A 14,566-nucleotide genomic window follows, 5' to 3' on the forward strand; every position below is an offset into this window, starting at 1 on the left:
ATGCCACAGATACCAAACTCCCTTTTCTAAGGAGCATCTGACAGAACCCGACATGCAGCATGGTTTCCCCTCCCCACATCACAAGTGCAGGTATTCAAAGTGGCAGAGTGGTACATATACGCCCCTGATAAAAACCTGGACTAGAATCCAAAAACTATGGTAATATCAGCCTTGGCTATACACCAAACCAAGAGAAAAAACAAAAGCTGCCTCAGAGGAGCACTTCAGACACTGGAAAATAAGGAAACCTAATCAATGGAAGCGGAGACAGGCAGCTCATAAAACACTATTTTATGTAGGCCAAGGAAAAACAGCTTTGTGGGCACAGGGGAGCCGCTCCTTGTGGGAGTTGTAGTGTGGGCCAGGTGCTAAATGAACCAAAATAATCCGTTCTGGCTGACGAGCAGAGTGTTATCGATTCCTGCTACATTGCTTCTATGTGAAAAGGCATACATTGGATTATTTGTAAGAAATGTGTCTATCCGTATAAAGCTCTACTGTACAGCCCCGCCAGCCCATAAAGTGAGGTCTCCTGGCGTGGCCTATACAGAGCACAGCGTGGCTACAGGAGTGGTGAAATGAATGTCACCATCACCAATAATGTACACTGTGCTGGTAAATTACACAGCAATGTCCCAAAGAGCCTCACAATGTAATAAGTCTTCAGAATGAATAAAGAGTACCCAGAGGAAATTCACACAAAAGAAGAGGGCAGGTGCAGTCCTCACAAATGTCCCCGAGACCGAAAACACAGATCACAGCCTCACATAGCACCAATGATCACCACTTCATTTATGAAGAAAACCTTCCAACCTTGAGTTCCGGATCTGAAATCTGCATATAAGACAATTCCCTAATACAAGGTTATAATTCAGAAGCACTGATACACGATATTGGGGAATTCTACCACTGCACTGACCAATACAGGGAGCCACTCAGAAGTCCTGCACCAAGCAGTAGAAAACAAATTCCTACTCAGTGACCCAAAACATCTTAAGACTTCCAAATAAGCAGAACAATTAGCTGGTCATTGATGTATATGCGATTATCTAGATGATTATTTGTGCTCAGAAGATTTACCATATTTAGATAACAGACAGATCACTTTATGGACATGAATTGAAAAATTAAACTGTAAGGTAAGAGCCCAAGTTCCTGCGTAGTGACAGCCACACTGTGCCAATTACTGCTCATTGCTGCCCAGCTTTGGTCTGTGAAAACAATGGAAGCAGTGATTTAATAGACCCCATGATAAAGATACTGGTGGTCAGGAGCTGGATGGGTCAATAGCAGACTATTCAGCTGCCTGTACATTGGTGGGGACCAGCAGAGGTCAAAGGTGTAATCAGGTGACTGTCCGAGCCGACTGTAAAATCCACTATTACACTGCCCTTATACGCACAGCAGGGATGCAATGTGCAGGCACTTTCTCTGTTCAACAAAACTTGTCGTTTTTTAATTTGAGATATAGATATATAGATATATACACTTTTTTCAGATAAGGCGCGCTTTTCCTCCCAAAAATGGAGGAAAGTGAGGGGTGCGTTTTAAAATTCGAATATAGCTTTACCTGGGGAGTCCTGTCTGTGCAGCAATCGGGCGGCCGGGTGCCTGAGTGCAAGCCTGCCGGGTACCTGTGCTTGCGTGCGGGTGGCAGGCAGCCAGGTACCTGTGGCTGCGTGCGAGCAGCAGGTCGGGTGCCTGTGTGGACGGAAGTCGGGTGCCAGTGCCTGCGTGTGGCAGTCGGGTGCCGGCTGCCTCTGTGCGGGTGGGCGGGCGGCTGTGCAGCAGGTTTCCCAGTGTTACCGCAGTCCCAGTTTCAAATGATGGCGCTGGGAGCGGGCTTGTGCGCAGATTGAGCTCTTGGATGAGAGCGCCATTTGCGCATGCACCGCTCCAGGTGCCATCATTTGAACCGGGACCGCGGACACTGGGACACTCACCACAGTGGCCTGCTGCACTACTAACCCCCCGCCGCGCCTGCCACCACAGACCAGCCGCGCCTGGAAGCACAACCTCTGCCTCCTGTGACCCCGCTTCACCACCACTGCTGCCTCTCTCCGGAAAGACAACATCAGAGTATAGGACGGACCCCATTTTTATTTTTTTTACCTTTTTTATGTCTAAATTTGGGGTGAGTCTTAGAAAGCGAAAAAAAACGGTGTACACACACACACACATATTACAACTACAAGTTGTGCTCAAGAAGTTCAGGCCTGATCACTTTACTGAATTGTGATCTTAGTGCTAGTACAAGAAGCTTTCACTATATTATATATACAGTGCCTACAAGTAGTATTCAACCCCCTGCAGATTTAGCAGGCTTACACATTCGGAATTAACTTGGCATTGTGACATTTGGACTGTAGATCGGCCTGGAAGTGTGAAATGCACTGCAGCAAAAAAGAATGTTATTTCTTTTTTTAATTTTTTTTTTTTAAATTGTGAAAAGTTTATTCAGAGGGTCATTTATTATTCAACCCCTCAAACCACCAGAATTCTGTTTGGTTCCCCTAAAGTATTAAGAAGTATTTCAGGCACAAAGAACAATGAGCTTCACATGTTTGGATTAATTATCTCTTTTTCCAGCCTTTTCTGAGTAATTAAGACCCTCCCCAAACTTCTGAACAGCACTCATACTTGGTCAACATGGGAAAGACAAAAGGAGCATTCCAAGGCCATCAGAGACATGATCGTGGAGGGTCACAAGGCTGGCAAGGGGTACAAAACCCTTTCCAAGGAGTTGGGCCTACCTGTCTCCACTGTTGGGAGCATCATCCGGAAGTGGAAGGCTTATGGAACTACTGTTAGCCTTCCACGGCCTGGACAGCCTTTGAAAGTTTCCACCCGTGCCGAGGCCAGGCTTGTCCGAAGAGTCAAGGCTAACCCAAGGACAACAAGGAAGGAGCTCCGGGAAGATCTCATGGCAGTGGGGACATTGGTATCAGTCAATACCATAAGTAACGTACTCCACCGCAATGGTCTCTGTGCCAGACGAGCCCGTAAGGTACCTTTACTTTCAAAGCGTCATGTCAAGGCTCGTCTACAGTTTGCTCATGATCACTTGGAGGACTCTGAGACAGACTGGTTCAAGGTTCTCTGGTCTGATGAGACCAAGATCGAGATATTTGGTGCCAACCACACACGTGACGTTTGGAGACTGGATGGCACTGCATACGACCCCAAGAATACAATCCCTACAGTCAAGCATGGTGGTGGCAGCATCATGCTGTGGGGCTGTTTCTCAGCCAAGGGGCCTGGCCATCTGGTTCGCATCCATGGGAAGATGGATAGTGCGGCCTACCTGGAGATTTTGGCCAAGAACCTCCGCTCCTCCATCAAGGATCTTAAGATGGGTCGTCATTTCATCTTCCAACAAGACAACGACCCAAAGCACACAGCCAAGAAAACCAAGGCCTGGTTCAAGAGGGAAAAAAATCAAGGTGTTACAGTGGCCTAGTCAGTCTCCTGACCTTAACCCAATTGAAAACTTGTGGAAGGAGCTCAAGATTAAAGTCCACATGAGACACCCAAAGAACCTAGATAACTTGGGAGAAGATCTGCATGGAGGAGTGGGCCAAGATAACTTCAGAGACCTGTGCCGGCCTGATCAGGTCTTATAAAAGACGATTATTAGCTGTAATTGCAAACAAGGGTTATTCCACAAAATATTAAACCTAGGGGTTGAATAATAATTGACCCACACTTTTATGTTGAAAATTTATTAAAATTTAACTGAGCAACATAACTTGTTGGTTTGTAAGATTTATGCATCTGTTAATAAATCCTGCTCTTGTTTGAAGTTTGCAGGCTCTAACTTATTTGCATCTTATCAAACATGCTAAATCTACAGGGGGATGAATACTACTTGTAGGCACTGTATATTATATTATAATATATATATATATATATATTATAATATAATACAATATACAGTGCCCACAAGTAGTATTCATCCCCCTGTAGATTTAGCATGTTTGATAAGATGCAAATAAGATATATATATATATATATATATATATATATATATATATATATATATAATATAAAATATATATATATTTTTGTGTGTGTGTTTAGATACCTCAACTACACACTGGTTGTTCTGCTCTGTTGCTCCTATGCTTTTTATTGGCTACCCTGTACTAAAGCCGGGATGACTTACCATTCGTATGCAATGAAATCCAGGTGGTGTGAGCATGTGTAATCACCGCCACTGGACAGGATAGATGTTCTCAGACTACAAGAACATCAGGGGGCGACAAGCTATATATACCAGCAATATTTAGATACCAAAGTATATTTAGTTTTAACTAATGTCAATTAAAGAAATGGAAGTGTTGTGTGATCTTACAGTGTACAGTAATACTTATTTGTAGGGCATCGCTTTAACACAAGATATGTTCCAGCCTTGGAAATCCCTCACTTAAATCGGCTAGACAAGTGATAAAATGTTGATAGGAACCCATAAGCAGCCTGGATCCTGATGTAAGATCTAGCAGCCGCTCGATAAGGCAGAAGAAAACATGGCATTACTCTATTTCATGTGTGAGAAATGCTTAGCCTCCCTTTTGTTTAATGTCATTGAGAAGACTATCATTTTTGAAGTGTTAGAATAATCCTTTAGTGTAGCCCCGTTACTGCTGTAATTCATGGCACTGAAGAGGGTTGTAGCACAGAACAAAGTCGAGGCATGTCACACAAAGCAGGCGAGGAAGCCGGCATCTTCCATTGTGTCACATCATTTCCCCTAAAGCCGTTATATATAATAATTGTTAGAGTGCCATCCTGTGGAAACAGCCGCAATATACAATTGTCAGTGGAAACGTCTGACATGACGAAGAGGATAAACACTAGAATAAATCGCTGTGCTATGCGGGAACACAGATCTCATTACATTAGGAGCCTTTACAATATGCAGACCATACCAAACAGTCTACCAGCAGGTCCCGCACTGTACGCCATTATGTGCAGCATATACTCCGACACCCACTGAAGCCTCAGACGCCTACTGATGACATCTTGTGATGGCAATATATGCTAGATGCCCTTCAACAGGGACAATACAATCACTACAAACCATGGACTCACAAGTCCTTAAAATATAGTTAGCTCGAATTAAGACGTCTGCAAAACATGGTCCGAAAACAAATCAGGATATACGGACCAGTCGCGGGGCTACACATCACAGACCGTAGTAGGACAGCGTTTCACTGATGTTTGAGGAGTCTTATAGGCATACTCTGACTCTGGCCTTCTGGGAACAAACATCACAGCAGTGGAAGTGAAAAATATTTATTCTCCAACCACCACTCCTTCGAGGAAAAGGGTAATAGGAGCAGGTAGCAGAGGAAAACAATAAGAGCTGGGATCACACCTCGCCAAGGGGGAACTTAAGTCTGGCATTCTCTTGCCACATACAAAGAACTAGACACCATAGATCACACATTCGCTAAGCCAACAGCCATCTGCCCTGACCGAAATATACAGAGGAACACTCAAGCTCATCCGACACGTTTTCATTGATGGGGGACCACTTCGGTGTATGACCTCCAATCACACAGTATTGGTAGTCTAAGACGCTCCACTGATCCTGCTAATTTAGAAAGGTTTGGCCAACTTTACCGAGTGTTGAGGCCTTCAGGCACAGAAGTTCTCCACTATTTAGCAGTTAGAGGAAACATATGTTACCTCTGTGCTCCTGAATCCCCGGGAGGAATCTTGTTTTTTGGGTCAGTGACTAGGACAAAGGTTCATTCACAAGCGCATGAAAAACATCTTGTATAGATTTTTGAGAACACAGTGGATTTGTAGCAGATCGCACCTTTGCTGCAGAGTGGAGACAAACCGCTATATCTGAGCATTACCAAAGTGTGGGGGGTTAAATAAAAAAAGGAATTTTATATGTGGTTAGCCGTGCCGGGAGAGGAAACGAGTAGAAACCTGGCAAGTCATTTCCTCTGTCAGTTCAGATAGAACAGAAGTGTTTCTTTAAAGGAAATGCATTTTCTATGTGCACAATGCATCGCTAATGGTAATGTCCCTCCTGACATACACATGCATTTTTTGGGTAATTTTTTTCAAAACTAAAGCTAAGGGTGGATCCAATAAGAATGGCTCATCCTTTACTTTTGTAAACCATACCACAGAAGATAACTAAGTGGGTATTTGGTAAACTCTCAAAGCATTTTTACCCCAAAGCCAATTTTGGCCACAAGTCTTGACTTCGTGGGTCTAACTGCCTGAACAGACAAGGTCATCGAATCGGTCAGGTGTCCCTTTGAGACTGGCTTATGACAGACATTTACACTATTTTTGGAAGAAGGAGCATTAGGTATAACACCATTGTCTAAAGAATTAGAAACAAGGCACTGTCAAATGGTGATACAAACGAGGAATTTATTCCATAAGTCTTAAAGCAACATGTGACGTTTCGGCCAGGTGGCCTTCATCAGACAACTTGTTACCAAGACTGTCAGGGTAGTGGTAAAAGCTGTGGTATCCACCACTATGCTGCATGATAGTGGATACCACTGCCTTTACCACTACCCTGACAGTTTGTTTCTAATTCTCTGGACATATTGGGTGGAAACCTACAAGTGCACCTCAACATCTTACACTGTGACTGTGCTTTATCCTGCTATAAATAACCCCATTGTCTGGCACAATAAATGATTTTTGTGGCATCTTGCTGGTTTACAAGTTGACAATGTTGAGAAAGGGGTTAATGCTACCTCAACAAATGTAACATTTACACTCATTTAATACCACATTTAAAATCCCCTTCCCTGCAGTGATGACTGCTAAGAATGGATTAAATCAACCTTATTTGCTTAAACTAATTAAAATAAAGATTAAAAATGGCTTTTTTTTTCTTTTACATATAACAAGGATTTGAACGATTACATCTTATTGAAGAAAAATAAAACGCAACAAAAATCTAGAGATGCTAGAAATGCTCCACAACCCTGCCTCTTAATTACAAAAAGTAATTGGTTACACTAATTTTGCTTTCTTTGTACTATAGAAAAGCCTTATCAAAGGCTAACACTTGGAAATAATAGTTTCCACTAAGCAAGGAAATTGCAACAAGATGAGGTCAATGCAGAAAATGTGCCATCAGAAATGTCGCTTATTACGCGGTGATTGGTAGCGCTTCACAGTTCAGCATATCCCAATACTATATGGTATATGATAGGCATATCTTGAAAATTAGAGAAGGGGGTGGTTTTGTCAGCAAAGTTTCTTTAGCAAGTCACAGGCCAAGATCATGCTAGAAGCCAGGACAATATCCCTTAGAGGTAAAGGATAAAGCTTTCTATCATTCTCTATCTGTAGATTCAGACATGTCTCTAAGAGGGTTGTCTAAAGCCTGCTTTACACGCTGCAATTAATCGTGTGATCGCACCCGCCCCCATCATTTGTGCAGCACGGGCAATTTGTTGCCCGTGTCGCACAATGTTGTAACCCCCGTCACACATATTTACCTTCCAAACGACCTCGCTGTGGGCGGCGAACATCCACTTCCTGAAGGGAGAGGGACATTCGGCGTCACAGCGGCCGGCCAATAGGGGCGGAGATGAGCGGGACGTAAACATCCCGCCCACCTACTTCCGCAATGCCGGCAGGATGCAGGTAAGCTGCAGTTAATCGTTCCCGGGGGGGGGGGTCACACGGAGCGATGTGTGCTGCCTTGGGAACAATGAACAACCGGCACGCAGAAGGACGTTCGATATTTTGAAAATGAGTGACGTGTCAGCGAGCAACGATAAGGTGAGTATTTTTGCTTGCTCCCACTCGCTCGTAGCTGTCACACGCTACGATGTGTCATACGATGCTGGATGTGCGTCACTTACGAGGTGACCCCGACGACATATCGTATGATATATCGTAGCGTGTAAAGCTCGCTTAAGACTTCTACACTGATGACCTAATTATAGGATAAGCTATAATTCCCAGGTGTTTGTTGAATACGCAAAAGACAGCCACAGTGTAAAGATCTGTGCTGCTACGGCTCTCAACATGGTGAACGTCCGGCCATAGTGGAAACTAAACACAGGTGATCAGTAAGCTGCAGGACCCTCACTATCTGATACTGGTGACCAAAGAATAGGCAAGCAAAGACCTGGTCACCTTTAAGGTGCCTCTACACAGACAAAATTTAGTCAACCTCCAAATTTTGTAAACCAGGAACATAAACTCCTCTTTGAGGTGACATTGGGAGAAAGAAAGGTTAGAGTTAGGTAGTAGTGATGAGATCACTAACATGATCGGGGTGCGTGTTACTAAAAACAAGCAGGTTGGATGTTCTGATGGGCTCAACTCAAGGAATGAGTATGAGTATAACGGAAGTCAATAACTGGGCAGTCCAGCCCTCTGCCCACATACAGCCAGCCATATGCAGAGCATGTCCAGGGGAGGGTGGGCTGTTTCTTTTTGTTAGTTGTTTTTTAACTAAAAGGCATCCAAACACATTTTTAACCCAGAATGATTGTCATTCAGAGACTGCACGTGGCCCTCACTGGGGTGCCGTTCCCATCATTCACTGAAGGGCGCTGGCTCTGTTGGATCATCCATGAACGACACATCTGAGCACCCACGATACTCGGCCGAGTATTGATCGTACCAGAGCGCCTCAATGCTTGATAGAGTACCCAGCAGTGCTAAGCACGCTCGCTCATCATTATTCGGTAGATATATCAGTGTCCTGTTGTGCTTTATTCCTGCTCCATAGTAAGCATGCATGCTGAGCCACACGGAGCCTATATAAGAAATGGCTGTCAGTTGAAGGGGACCCTATAGTTTGTTTTAATATTGAGATTTTTTTGTTGCCAATGTTTTCCAAAACACAAAAGTATGGCAATATTAAAAGCAAAAGAAATGGACACCATGCTGCCAAATACTAAACTCCTTCTAGGATTTCTTTCTAAGCAGCTTCTGTGCCAGTCTCCTGGCTGGCCAGCTTGATCAGTGACTATTCTCTGCATATTTTGGGGAATATGCATAAAGTTATTTACAGATGTAGTGAATTTGTGGTATACGCTACGTTCTCCCATGTGGAGAAGGTTTTCAACACCCCCATCCAAACGGAGCAAAATCAATGTGAAATATAAAAATTAAGGCTTTTGACCACATGTTAATGTGACATCTAGAGAAATACACAACATATGTGAAAGCTGCTGAGGATTTGCTGCCACAGACGCTGATATTTTCTATAACAATCAGAGCCTATGTTTGCTTTTGGTTAATGGGAATCTGTCAGCAGGTTTTTGCTATGTAATCGGCAGACAGCATGCTGCAGGGGTTAAACACATTTTAGCCATGAGTCTCATCACACTGTGCTGTTTACTTGCAATGATTGTTTAGCTTCAGAAGATCATCAATAAGACTAGATCAGCTAGAGGTCAGCTAGTCCAGCACACCCTCTGCTGTGATTAGTATCTCACTGTCTATAATGTACATAGAGAGCCTGGTTTGGGTGGCGGCAGCTTTCTAAGCACTGGTACATGCCAAATCTAAAAACTGTCAGAACGGTTGCACTCCGTAATCTAAGTGATACATCATTGGATTTCCAGAAATTTCTCTACTAGTTTTACAGAATGTTGTATAAATCTCTGGAATTTGACAAGTCACCCCTATCGAACACCATTAACTGCAATGTAAACCATTTTTCTAGTCCAGTTAAAAAAAAAATGAAAATGTTGGAAAATTGTATGTATGTATGTATGTATGTATGTATGTACGTACGTACGTACGTACGTACGTACGTACTGCTGTCATCTATACAGGATTAGTCATTTCTCTGGTGCTCATAAGTATACTAGTATAAAGAAGGGGCCAAATCCTAAATTCAGCATCCTCAGCTTCCACTCTAAAGTCTAACCACTTTATTTTCCATTAAAAAGAAAACAAAAACAAAAAAACCTAACAAAGCTCAATACCACAACATACAATGTGCGGCTCCTCGTCTTATAAAGATTCAGCATCCTGGGAGAATGAATCTATTGTGAAGGAGTGTAGCTGAAACCACTAATGATACAGTACGGCTAGATCTTAAAAGCCAGGCACAGAATACTTCTGGATATAAAAGCACAGAAACGTGATGCCAGACTGCCTAATTCTTGCTATTCTTTTTAACCTTTTCTCTGTAGATGTATTGTCAGGTATACTTTGCGCTTTCCTATTCCGCAATCAGTCTGCTGGGCTTTCCTATACAGCACCCAAAAATAAAAAAAAAAGAATGCAAGCGCATACCACCCACATGGAGGAATGAGCATGTTTAGGCCACTGACTGCGGATTTTGATAGCTATACACACACTAAGCAAAAGTTTTAGTCAGGGTGTAAAGGCTGCTGCAAAGAAGAAAGCTCTCAAAATAGAAGTGTTAATTCTTCATCAGTTAACGAAATGCAGAGGATGAACAAAACAAATCTGAATCAAACCAATATTTGGTGTGACCGGCAATGATAAGCGAGCACTACCATGCACTGGTGCTCACTACTCGTAACGAGCAGTTGGATGCTCGGATGGGCGCGACTCGAGTGCCCAAGTATAATGGAAGTCACCATTGACTTCCATTATACTCTGTACATGAGTCAAGCTCTTCCGAGCATCCAACTGCTCATTACCAGTACAGAGCATGGTACTGCTCGCTCATCACTAGTGACTGCGCTTTGCCATCAAAACGGCATAAAAGCAGTAATTCTTCTAGGTACACTTGCACAGTTTTTGAAGGCAGGTAGTTCCAATATCTTGGAGAACTAACCACAGATCTTCTGTGGATGTAGACTTGTGCACATCCTTCTGTCCCTTCATGTAATGATGAGATCAGGCCATATATCTTCCATGACTCATTCTTTTTAAAGCGGATACCTGGCCAGAATCCTACTCCACACTGATGAGGGGCAATACCCCGAAACAGCTGTCTGTGGATGGATACCTGGGCTTGGTATTTCCCTTGTCTTATCTTTAAACTTGTCAAAAAGTTGGATATTGACTTAAAGGGCCACTTAATATGGTGGTTATGGTGGTCTCCTAAAAAGAGCCATTCCTTGGCTGGGTCCTTCCCAAATCTGGCTGGTTTCTGTGTCGAGACTCCTAACAGAGGCTCCACAGACTTTTTTGATTTGCATATTTCCCAGGGGGCAATGCACCTAGGATTTCACTGTGTTGTGCGCCCTCACTGGCTGCCGGCAGTGTTTACTTTGGCTGGTCTCTCTGAGATCAGTGATTGTTTTATCTTCTTTTTAAAGCTGAACAGCTCCTAATGACATTGCTTGTATGATTGGGATCAATGTCCTATTGCAGAATACATTTGGAGCCAGACCCCTTGATGGAACTGCATGATGGACAAGTATCTGCCTGTATTTCTCCACACTGAGGTCACATATAATCATTACTAAATTTCCAACTCCGTTTGCAGAAACCCACACTTTCAAGTAACCTCCACTGTTATCTGCAAAATTCATTATTGTATTGCTCTCTGGCCCTTTGGAGAACCTGCCTTCTGTAACAGCCAAATATTCCCCATTTTGACACATCAGTACAGAGCACCTGCTGCCATTTTTCTTACATATTTGAAGTGCTTAGCTTTATTTTCATGTCAAAAGGTATGGCTTTTTGGCTGCAATTCTTCTGTGCAGACCACTGCAGGCCAGACTTCTCCGAATGGTAGAAGGGTGTAGCTGGGTATCATTGGTTGCTGTAAGTTGATGGCGCTGCTGGACATATTCCGATTTTGAACAGAAACACCACATGTCTATCATCGGCTGCACTAAGTTTCCTTGGCTGACTGTTGCTCATTTCTTGGAGCTTCTTCAAAAGAGTTCTAAAACCGCACATCTTGAAACCCCAGCCTGCTTTGCAAGCTTTGCCTGGGAGAGCCCTGGCTGGTGCAGTATAACTGCCTTGTGTCTTGTTGCTGTGCTTAGTCTTGCTATAGTGTATGAGATGTGACATGAAACCGTCTTTCACAACCTCACCTCTGTATAGCAGAAGTTGGCGGTTACCTGTTTGCTATAATTGGTTCCTCATACATCTGAATATAACCCTAGAGAATTCCTGACTTTGTACAAGTGTACCTAGAACAATGGATGCCATTTTGAAGTTGGTGACACCAACGACTCATCAGATTTAGATTTCGCTTTTATCCATTCACTTTGAAGATAATTCTTTAATTTTAAGAATAAATTAAGACATATATTCGGAAAGTATTTTTACCTTGCAGACAGGTTTAAACACTGGTCTAAAACCTTTACACAGAATTATAAACTGAACAAAAATATAAAAAACACAACACAATTGTTTGTTCCCATTTTTCATAAGCCGAACTCAAAGGGCTAAGACATTTTTCATTTTTTCTATATACATAAAAAGGTCTTTTTCTTTCTGCCACACTATTAGCAGTGCCAGCGGGAAGGAAGTGAGCAGCAGCTGTAAGCGCATCCTGGTACATTGACAGCAGTGTCTGCACTGAAACCCTGCAAAGCTGGCTTTCAGTCACTGTGACAGGAACCGCTTACAGCTGCCACTCACTGTATACTGAACAGTGCTGATCCTGTGTTTCTAACCGAAAGCCCGAGGCTGCCGTGAGGGGAAAAAAGATAACTTACTCCCAGTATCTGGGATTTTAGTGCCTCGGCCGTACAATAGTTGTGGTTCTACATTAAAAGCCCCATCTATGCTGCAAAATAAAAAATATAATCTGCAACAAAAAAGCAACTAGAGAATTCGCAATTCTAAAAGATTGCATATTGCTGCGGCATTTTAAGGCCTCAGTCCTGAAAGGGTTAGACTGATCTCAATAGGTACCCAACACCTCTCTTGAGGTGCAGGCGAGTACTTATTGCACTGTGACCTTATTTTATAACTCAAAAGCCTCTTTCCTTAAACCTTTGCATTGTACCCTTGGATTTGTTCCCCAGTTATTCCTCTTTGAAACCTAAAAATAAATTGACCACTGAGTTTAAGCAATTTGGGTTATCTCCTTGAATAGTGCTTTAGGCTATGTGCGCACAGTGAGTTTTTCGCGGCGTTTTTCGGGTGCGTTTTTGGCCTCAAAACTGCAGGACTTTGCTTCCCCAGCAAAGTCTATGAGTTTTCATTTTTGCTGTCTGCACACATCTGTTTTTTTTACCTGCGTTTTTGAGTTAAAAAAAAAAATGGACATGTCAGTTCTTTCCTGCGTTTTTCCCCCATGCAATGCATTGGAAAAACGCAGCAAAACGCAGAGATCAAAAACGCAGCAAAACGCAGCCAAAAACGCACCTAATCGCGGCAAAAACGCATGCGTTTTTTCGACGCAGGTGCGTTTTTGTGCGTTTTTAGCGGCCAAAAACGCACAAAAACGCAGCATCAAAAAGACGCAGTGTGCGAACCTAGCCTTACTGTCTGTAATACTGTCCAATTAGTGACGAGAGCAAGCACTCCCAAGGAAAATCAGTAATATCAAGTTTAGCATTAGTTTTGAAGTTTCCAGTGGGGGGTGAAAGATCTTTTATAACAAGAAAAAAGTGCAACAAAAAATGTTAACTAACTTCTACTGTCCTTGAGACTAAAGGACACAGCTGAGTGCCATGCTCGTCTCCGCCTGCAGGCTCACACAGTGAGCGGAGGTCAAGCATGAGCACCTCCGCTCCATTTCAGACTAGGTTCTGTAGGACCAGGTGTCTGAATCTCAGAATAGCTGGGGTTCCCTAGCCTCAAGGTGGAGGATAAACTTATTAGGTTAGAGATTACCTTTAATAAACATTGTGCATCAGATGTTATATGTTACTATATCACTCTGCCATTTTGAATGCCAGCACTTTGACTTCTGAATTGTATAGACCTTTCCAATCTATAGACCCGGGCATGTAGTGACTTACCTATATAGACTCTCTTGCTGTAACGTTGCATCAATAGCAGCACAAACACATGAAGTGGAATAAGATTGATGATAAACACGTAACCACCCCAAGCAGAAACCTAAGAGGAAAGAAGCGAGACAAGATGAGAAAACCTGATGCCCATGTGATGGATGTCCAGAATCTCCGCTCTACTTAGCAAGGCTTCAGGGGTATGTCAGCTGGAGACGCCGATGACTAACAGGCCAGAAAATATATACACACCTTATAATTATGGGATTACATGTTTTCATAACATTTATTTATTTTTATTTATTTTTTTTAGACAAAGTAGCTTATTGTTGAGAAAGATTGGCATTTAATATCCAAGCTTGGGAAGATAATCTAGGCAGAAATCACAGGCTTATCTCAAATCACAAAACACATAAGTAAAAAGGAAATGTGCAGAATGTAATACTTGCTCTTGTTTCCTGTAATTATATGTTACTGGCTGCATAGTCCTATTTAAAGGGGATTTCTCATGCTGAATGAAAAGCCATTGAAAGTGACTCCTCGCTCCCGCCCAGCCCTCTCTACTTTCAGACTGCCCATGAAATCTGTTATGGCAAAACTGTAACCCCACCTCCCCCCTTAAAATTAATAAGAAAATAACATTTTCTTTTTATAAAAGAAAAAAAGAAAAAAATACTGAGCAATAGGCCTAATACCAGACTCCCTTCCTG

The 14,566-nt window shown here is 42.8% G+C and overlaps 1 protein-coding gene across 2 annotated transcripts in view; it reads right to left on the reverse strand.

Moving 5' to 3' along the window:
* STT3B (STT3 oligosaccharyltransferase complex catalytic subunit B) overlaps window positions 1-14,566 on the reverse strand; it is a 195,018-nt gene that overhangs the window by 62,952 nt on the left and 117,500 nt on the right. For both annotated transcript variants that reach the window (XM_075315244.1, XM_075315245.1), the window contains exon 5: window positions 13,866-13,965. In XM_075315244.1, coding sequence (XP_075171359.1) covers window positions 13,866-13,965 — 100 coding nt within the window. The remainder of the gene's footprint in view (window positions 1-13,865; window positions 13,966-14,566) is intronic.

The sequence above is a fragment of the Anomaloglossus baeobatrachus genome, chromosome 6 (assembly GCF_048569485.1).
Source record: "Anomaloglossus baeobatrachus isolate aAnoBae1 chromosome 6, aAnoBae1.hap1, whole genome shotgun sequence".
In the NCBI taxonomy this organism is placed as follows: domain Eukaryota; kingdom Metazoa; phylum Chordata; class Amphibia; order Anura; family Aromobatidae; genus Anomaloglossus; species Anomaloglossus baeobatrachus.